Raw genomic sequence first — 9,811 nt, 5'->3', positions numbered from 1 at the left:
CTTTAGACAAGTACAAGTCACGCTTCTACACACAACGCTTTCTATTACACATCATTCATACACTGCCAGCACAGCCCATGAGGGGGTCTTACTGTTGGGTGAAGTGCGTTGCTCAAGTTCTCTTTGGCACACAGACTGGAGGAGCCAGGGATCGAACGATCGAACTTCTTGTAAATGGACGACCAATTCTATCTCCTGAGCCACAGCTGCCCCACAGGAAGAGTTTCCTTTGGTGTATCCCCTGAGTCAAGCTCATCTTCAAATTCACTTTCATTCTAGGAATGTATTGCTACATTATCTTCATTATATGAAACATCCTCCTCTCCCTCTTCACTATGTCACACTCTCTTCCAATATAAGCTCCAAGGCCCTCAGAGAATCGTTTTTCTCATAGTGCTGCTAAGTGCTGCTGGAGAATTGTAGTTGAAGTGACCTATACACTCTGGTCACAACCTGTATTTGCTTTACAGCTAGGACTTTAATGAGACAGAGGTGAAAATCAATTGACAATCTCATTTCAAAGTAATACACGTTGCTTAAGATATAGTTTAATTTGAATTTTACCAAGGCAAGATTGATTTATACCACTCTAGTCTTTACCTTTAGCTTTACATCAGACTCATACTGTATGAGTTTGCTTATTACTGTATTATTACTGTATAATACTGTATAAAGGGAATAAGCAAAATACAGAACAATTATGCAGGTAAACAAACATCACACTAAACACGTCCACAGGGATTTTTCTGTCAATAAATTATAACTTTATCACAAAAAAATTAATGACACATTATTAAATGTTACCTGGCACAGATCAATTGCATATCTCAATCCTCAATCAAAAATAATAATGTATTAGTTTTTTTCCAGGATGAAATGTCATGTTTAGACTATAACCAGTTCCCTACAAGGTCTTGTTAGATTATTACATTATCCTGTATCTATGGAAATTAGTTTTTTTTGTTGAAGGCCCTAAAACTTGATATAGGATTGTTTTACATCAGCAGCCACAGCACAATATCCTGATTAACAGTGACATACTGTGAATGCTGGTCTCCACGGGGCGTGTGTGTGTATGACTGGTTGATCTGCAGTGAGTTTGGTAGGATTAAAAGGAGCAATTAATTGTTTTGGAAATAACAATTTTCTTCCAATTTATAGACATTGTTCATGTAACTTGCGTGTAAAATTGGTCCGCTCAACCTGTGGCCAAAACACCTCAAGAGTAGCCGCAAAGTGACAAGTGGAGTCTTTGTCAGTCGGAGCCTTCAGCAGCAACCGTCCACACACAGCCTTCTCCCTGTGAACCTGGGAGGAGAGCTCTACGGGCTGCCTGTCAGCTGTCCCATGGTGCTTGGAGAAAGCTCATGGTCTTTTTAATTCCCAGCCAATCTTCTGTCCATCACACCACTTTATCCCTACTTCAGAGCTCAGCTCAGGTCCACACACTGTCACTTTCCTGACACATCTCGCAGCCTACACCTCAACAATACCAGAAAATATTGTCAGCTCCTCCCCACCGCCAGCTCACTTTCAATATGAACAACACATCAAAATTTTCAAACTGGATGTAGGAGCAGAGCAGGCCACCTTACCTCCCCACACAAGTTCTTGTGTCTGTGTGTGACGGCGAGGAAACCATATGTAGGATAAAATAAGAGTTCTAAGCTCCTTACAGATCACCCTGTGCTTATCAGGTGACCGGAGCAGTTTCTTCTGATTGCCTCACATGAGGCGTCATATGTTGATAATAATGAGCGAAGGTGGATTCAAGGAAGCACAACACGCACAGCCCGGCAAAGGTAAAGTAGCGACTCCATGAGCGCTGCCATTCTCAGAAGATTTCCATGAATAAAGGATTTGCTGCAAGCTGTGAGTCAAGCTCTGGTTCTTGTGGTTGCTTTACATATTTAAGGCCGAATTTTGCATCAGCAGAATAGGCAGCTTAACGTCAGAGGAGATTGTGCAGCAGTTCTGTAAAGTGGGAATGAGTCTGGGAGGAGTATATCAATAGAAGTTGAACTTGCAGAAATTCTGCACAGAGCATGTCACCAGTCGAAATGAGGTGTTAAGTGAGGTGGACCACTCATACATATTATAGTGCTAAATGTTATTTTGGACCTGAATGTCAATCCGTAGTCTCTGCCTGGAACATGGCTTTGAGATTCCTTTGGTAAAATTCTCCCCCATGTTTGGACACAGTGTTACAGTAAATCAGTTTGTTTATGACACAGAGATTATGAGGTGAGATCAGAGAAAGCTTCTGGTGAGCTCTGCGGAAATTCACACGGCTGATGATTCTATCTTCCTGGACAAACGACTTAGGGATAAACTCCATCATACGTTAAATTGGCTCAGGCAGGATCTTAGGCACTGATACAGTACCAACTTTATGTGTGTATATACATAACTTGACTAAAGATTGTGCAACCGGGTGATATTATCAGTGACAGTCAGAGAGACAGTCTTTCAAAATACCTGTGCTCTTTCAGTAAGTTGATGGTTTTCTTGTGATAAATAAACAGGTTTTCTCTTAGAGGTTTGATTTGACCATATATTGGTCACCTTCCAATAATTTGAGTTATGCCAAATGTCCACCAGATCTGGGCCAAGTTGTTTAAATGATGTGTGCGCACAAAAATCATGCACATGCCATTTTCTGCACATGAATTGCTATTGATAAAAGAGAAATATGCAATGAGTAAGTTTTTTCACTGAAGGAAATCTAGTGAAGGACTAAAAATCATTAAAATACAATACTTTTGACAAAACTGCAAAGTTAGAATCTTTTTTTAAAAGCCTTAAGTTTAACCTGAGGCCAGCAGCCTACAACAATTTTCTACATATAATGACATAATGGAGTGATTGCGTTATGAGCAGAGGGAGACAAGAGGTGTGGCCGACATTTAGTTCAACATCTAGTGATGGTGAATATCATATATATAACCATGTTTAAAAAAACATTTCAATTGGGACATTTTTGTGCATTTGCTGAAATAATTTAGTTTCCTCTTACGGAAGTGCTACTGAAGCAATAGCTAGTGCAAAAGGTTTTGATTAGAGTCCATATTCCACCTCCCTCCCTCACTCTCTCCCACCCACACATGCCCACACCGGGCAGGTACAGGTCCTCTGGCTGTCATAAATCTATCACACATCTCTCTGCACCCTGACTATTATTTATAATGCATTAGGGCCATGGCTACAAAAAACAGTATAGACATACACATATGACATACAGTAGAACTTAAGTTCACAGGATTATTGTTTGCATGTTCGTGTGTGTGTGTGTCTGTGTGAGAGAGAGAGAGAGAGACAGAGAGAGCGAAACAGCTTGTGGTTTGCAGGTCTTGTGGGATTCCGCTGGTTGATTAACATATTTTTTGCGAGTTGTTCGTTGCGGATTGACTCTTATAACCGGTCAGGGATCTTATGACCGGTCAGGGATCACTAAAGTCTGTTGGCTTTTTCATCCTAATAATAAAAAGCATGGCAGGGGGCAGGGACAAGATCTACCCGGCACTTTCAGTGTATTTATACACTATATATTCTATATTTGTCCCACCATTTTTTCATTCCAATATTCACTTTGTGTTTTGTACTGCTTCATTGTAGAGCTGTGTGCGGCTCTCTTTGCCCTCCTCTCCCTCTCAAACATATTAAGCATCTGTCACATTCACACTGACCATCAGCAGCACTGAGAGAAAAGCCACATGTTTGGTGGCACATTAGTCCTCCATCCCCATGGTGTTTGGCTTTGTTCAGCTTGCAGGCAAATCATATTTGTTTCTCAAATGATATATTAAAGACAGACTGTCCACAAGTGACCAGATCGGATTTGTGTGTCCTGAAAACCTGGAGCATGGGCTTCTGTAGTGACAACATATGCGACAAAAAAGATGAGTAAAGGTATGTTCTAGTTAGATGATATTGTCCACATCTTTTTTTTCTTCCAGTTTCCATTAAAAGTGGAATTGCAAAAAGTATCCGTGCCATTATGTTTTTTGTCAATATTTGGACAGCCATGGATGGAACTTTGTCAGTGGATAAAATGCATCAGGGGGTCTGAGTTAACATTCGTGCATGTTGTGACCAGTTAGCAATTATTGCAGAAATGACGTGTATTTAATTGAGGGCAGTGTGAGATTTACATGTTTAAAGAAAATCTGATCTTTGTTTTGCCTTTTAACTTCCTGTCAACTCCAGAAGTGTGAACAAGTTGCAAATGATCACTAAACCAGCTGTTTTGGTGACCATTTGTTAGGAATTCTGAAAATATTGATGACTTAATAACCTTTATCATCACATTGTAAAAATCCCAGCTTGTGAGTTGCTGCTACAATACAAAGTAAGCTTTAGTTGAAGGATAGTTAATGATTTACACTCTGCCTAAGATTATCCTTAATTATGACACAAGCGGTGGGTTAAGTGTTGTCAGGTCATATGACCTACTTTTAAATGTGGACTTACTTTGAGGAATGTAAAGTAGGCTGGAATTAAGGACAGAGATTTTTGACTTAAGTTTACTATAGCAAACAATAGCAGCCAGTCAACTGTTTTGTTTGGTGGATGAGACCAAACTTGTATTAAAGTTGTAGAAGTCCAGATGGACAAGTCCAAAGCATGGGTATCGGGAAATAAAATACAATTTTTTTTCATGCGTTATAGCCCTGCATATTCAAGGTTTTACGACACCAACCTTGTCTCCATCAACTCAGTTCACAGAATTGTGACGTGATGCCATGGGCTCATCCAACCTGAGCACTTGAAGGAAGGCAAGAGTTCATTTCTGATGATTTTACAAGTACAGTTTGGGTTTTGAAATCCTCCTTTTCCCCTTCTGCCCCCTGCTGTCAACATCATCTTAAATGGCTGTAAATGTCAACTGTGCACCTAATGGCAGTTGATTGGCTGTTATTGAGGACCAAGACATGTTTCATACAACTGCTACAAGATTCTTTAAATTGAATGTCTCTGCCTAAATCCAATCTGATGTGGGGCAGGTAAATAACATGTATAACTCCTTTAAAAGTTTGTTTTAACTTTACTTAATGTCATAAGGGAAAGTTTGTTAAATAACTAAATTTGAGAGTCCATCCATCAGCAAGACAAGCCATATGTTTGTTTTAAGGTCAGCAGTTTTTACAATTGGTGTGACTTTTAATTTATCGTGGTCTGGTGTATTAACTTTGTATTTTTTTAAATGCCACATCCCGGCACATAGATACTGTCACTTACATATTGGAAGTCTATCGTACATTTGTAAAGTACAGAAATCATGTCTTTGCTGAAAATTAATCTCTCATAAATTTAACCTAATATCCGAGGGAAAACTCCTTCTCTCCATCTTTTTAAAAAAAAACAACCTGTTGGTTGACCACCATATTAATTATGACTCTCACTTGCACACTTCATAGTACATCGGAAATTTCCTGGGACCAGTTTTAAGACTTATACAACTACTGATAATAATATAAAAGAAAAATTACGATTGAATAATAACTGATTAAAGGGTTTCAATATGAACATTTTATTGAGTCTTCCTCATCTCACAGAGATATCATATATATCATATTAATACAATGGTATTACATTACTGAAGTAACATGTTGCAGATCCAGATAAAGAAAACCTGTTGATAATAAATGACAAGGGCATAAAAACAAATTTGAGTAGTCATAATTAGATATTGCAACAGAAAATTAAACCATTCATTAGCTAAATGTAAAAGGATGTCGGGTTTAAGTGAACAGCACAGCACAAAATAAACTATAATGTGTAAAATGAATGAGGTTTGGACTAATATAGATTTCAAACTAAAAAATTAAAATTCAAAACAAAAATATACAATAAAGATTTAGCACTTAAGTCATTACAATAAGGAAAAAAGCTCACAAATACATACAAGGAACAAACAGTTCTGCTCAATATGCCATTTCAACATCTGCATGTGTTCTTAATTTTAATTTTCAGCATTATTAAAAAAATACATACATTTATGATAGTTGTGTTGTTAATATATCTTGAGATTGATATTAAAAGTAATTTATGTTGTCCCAAAATGTTTCTTGTGTTGAAATGACAGACCTGGTGTTTAAATACATCTAAATTTAAAGGCATCAAATGATCTGACATAAGCACTGTATAGCAAACAAATCTGGAATTTAACATTTGCACAGGCATTTCTTTACATTTCAAAACAGTAACATCACTGTAACTTTTCTCCTATAACTTTTGCCACTCAGTGTATTGTATGAGGGCGACACTGACTAAAATATCAAAAAAATAATAATATATATATTCATCTACATTGTATGTTCATCTGTTTCGCACAAGAGAAATATGTCCTGGAGGAAGTAAAATATTGGAGAGATGCGGATGTTTCATTCAACATATCAGACAAGGCTGAGTGTAAATTTTCTTCAAAATATCTATTGCTTTAATGAAGTATCCTGTCTCATAATTTAGTGAAGGTATATTCCATTGCAATAGATGAAGGCTATTATTATGAAAGGTCCAATCCATGTTGGGAAATAACTGTTCAAAGACAAATGTTATTCCATTTGAGCAACTTATCAGTTTCAGAATTGTTGTATTTACTTCTAGAAGATGCTGATGTTTGCAATTAACAAAAAGCACACTGAATGCAGAAAAGAATTCTTCAGGTCATACTTCCTTACTGTCATACTTAATCATTCTTCAAATTTGTGTGTATAAAAAGTTTATACGGTAGCTGTTTTTCGCTTGACCTCTTGTCCCCCACAAAAAATTACATCAAATATAATTTTACAAATGAAATAAATGACATTCTGTTTTCTATGTGTGATAAGTTTGCCCTTCTGTTGACAACAACTTTGAATAATATACTACATACTAGCATAAACTTGACGAGGCAAAGCAGCTTTGTTTAACACGTTATGGTAAGCCGGTATGCCCTTGCATAAAATCAGCATAATACAATCACAACTATCCTATCTCTGTAGCTGTTAATCCTGAAGATAGTTTGGTCACATAGGACATGTAACCTGAACAGTTTTAGCTGGGGTGTAAACTGTGGAGACATCAGTTGCACAGGTTATCATTAAAAAAACAAACAAACAGAGCCTCAAATAAATTAACATGGATGGAGGCAAATGTTGCACAATACCAGGGCTGAAAAGGAACACCTACAGTAGATGACATGTAGTCATTGATGTTGTAACATGTGTTACATTTGGTCTTTATTTAGTGAGTGTTTGGCAGAAGGGGCCCACTGATTTTACACATTAAAGTTTGGGACGTCTTTGGAAAAGTGGGGGGAGCTGATTGAAGGCGGATAAAATGCTTCAAGTGATGTCAGTGCTTGTGGCCACATTAGAACTGTGGGTAATGTAGGTGTCAGCTTTGACCTGGGAGGCTGGTTTGGCAGTTAGGCTAAGGAGCTGAGCTAATGGTAGTAAGAGCTAACTCCTGTCGCAATTTCCGACTCGGAGGTCGGTTATTCCGAGTTCCGAGGTATAATAGAACGCAGCATTAGCTAACAGTAGTTGATCAGTATAGATGGATTTTTCATTTAAACACAATTCTTGATGTGGGTATTGGAGTAGAAAACACATTTCCACAAAGTCACATTAGATTAAAATTTTTGGAATTAATTTATATGCAACACACATGCAACAACTGTGGCTGCTGACATGATGATAACCAGCAGCTAATAGCAGTAACAGCACTACGAAAGGATACTGATAAATGTAGCTCCACAGGTTAACCTGACAACAGAGGTTAAACTTAAACGTAAACGTAAACAACTAGCATAGTCATGCTGTTTGTCTGCTGCATAAAGTTAAGAGCACTGGAGTGATCACTGTGGTTATACTTTTAATATCAACATAGTCACTGGATATATTCCAGATGTGTTAAATGAATGCAAAATCTCATATTGGAGATGCCTGCAGTCTAAAGAGGCAGAGTGTCACGCCTGATAAACTGTAATCAGTATTATTGATCAGCCACGCAGGATCATGAAAAAACACCCTGACCTATATTTATAGGCTTAATTTTCTGTGACGTTATAAGCACGACGTGACACAATTTCCATCCAAAGCCTTCAGTGTGCTCCTCTATCAGCTGTCACCCTTTGCCAAACTGAAATTCTAAACACATGTCAAACACAGAGCATCGGCAATATTCATTAATCAGCCCTAAACCCAGAGTAACGGTGAGAGCTGTCCTACCTAAAAACAGCCGTTTTGATCTGTGGTTTCAATACAAAACAATTTACTGACTTCATACAATCCGGAGCTCAGATAAGATTGAAGTAGATTTACTTTTCCATGGGCACTAAATTTTGTGATTCAGGCAGTATGAGGCACAAAAGCAACATTTCTCCTTCATATTAGCTCTCAGTCATTTTGGGACATTGACACCATCACTTGGAAAAAGCCATCTATACAAACACACACACACAAATAATTTACAAATATAAATTCATACAAATAATATTATAATAACACCAATCAGCCACAGCATGAAACCAATTACCTGTTTTATTGGTTGGAATGTTGCAGCTGATCTCTGTATTTCATGTTGGGATGAAGAGTTGTTTGTTGCTAGTTGGCTAATTTGCTTTGGATACTTATAGGGAAATATGCTTATTTGCTTTATTTCATGACAAAATCTGCACCGGTGTCTTATCTGCAATGAAGCTGGAGCTGTGGGCCAATTGGCTTAGTTCATGATCATGAAGCAGAGAGAAAACAGCTCAAAGTAATTGAGAAAATTGTAAAAATGTCCAATGTTCATTCAAGTGTATGGGTTAGTTTTGACTCCACCACCAATACAATCAAAATGTCAAGGATTAACACTTTAACTCCGAAGGAACAGCACAAATTGAACAGAGAATTTTCACATTGCATGTACGATAGTATGTCAAACTTGCACCTCTTCATCTATAACATTCATGGGGGTCACATCGAGCTATTAAATAACTTGGAAGCTGAGGCAAAAAAAAAAGAAGACACGAAACTGGGACATGAACATGTGCTCATGTTCATTTCACAAGTAAAGATAAGCAATTCATCTTTCCAAGTTTATCAAATGCATGCATCTTGGAGGATGGCAGTGGTCCTGAAAATAGGCAGATGAAAATGTGTTGTAACTGTACTGTTGTCTATGAGTAACAGTCCAACCACGGATTAGTGGGCATTTGACAACCTGTCAAAATGATTCCCATCATTCACTTTGGGTTTGCAAAACAATGTTTGAGAAACATTTCGAACCATTCCACAAACCTTACATGAAGAGGTGGAGGATCACAAACTATATTCACTCTAATGTCCAAAGCAGAATGTAAAGGCATCAGAAGCTACATAATTAATATAGAAAATATTAAAAAAAACATGATGAAACTGCAAATCTTCATTGAAACTGGGCACACACATCCTTTAGAGTTAAGACCTAGGAAGAAATGAAAAACATCATTATTCACATATCAAATAGGTTTTGAGTTCCATTTTTGTAACAAATAATACTGAGTTGTAGAGAACATATCTGGATATGTTATAGCTTTGAAGGAGGAGAAATTGTTAAACATGTCAAGCAAGTACAACTTGTGACAGTTGAATTATGGTAATTTAGTTTATACTGTTTCTGTTGTACCAAGTTTAGGAAAAGTCAATTAAATCTTACAAGATCGCTCAGAGTTGATATAACTGTTATCTAAATGTATTCATGTTGGTAAATATGTATTGTCAATTATAATTATATAGTTATGGGAAATCACTTTGTGAGGAATATAAAACATATATAACAAATAAAACATTTTCATTTAAAG

The 9,811-nt window shown here is 37.2% G+C and overlaps 1 protein-coding gene across 1 annotated transcript in view; it reads right to left on the bottom strand.

Annotated features, from left to right (window-relative positions):
• Positions 1-5,533: 5,533 nt before the first annotated feature.
• Positions 5,534-9,811, bottom strand: part of LOC118309938 (contactin-4) — a 126,174-nt gene continuing 121,896 nt past the window's right edge. The window contains exon 24 of the mRNA XM_035632606.2: positions 5,534-9,435. Within this exon, the coding sequence (XP_035488499.2) occupies positions 9,344-9,435 (92 nt within the window). The 3' untranslated portion in view covers positions 5,534-9,343. The remainder of the gene's footprint in view (positions 9,436-9,811) is intronic.

Source organism: Scophthalmus maximus, chromosome 6, assembly GCF_022379125.1.
Source record: "Scophthalmus maximus strain ysfricsl-2021 chromosome 6, ASM2237912v1, whole genome shotgun sequence".
Classification (NCBI taxonomy): Eukaryota; Metazoa; Chordata; class Actinopteri; order Pleuronectiformes; family Scophthalmidae; genus Scophthalmus; species Scophthalmus maximus.
This window is presented reverse-complemented; position numbering and strand designations above follow the sequence as displayed.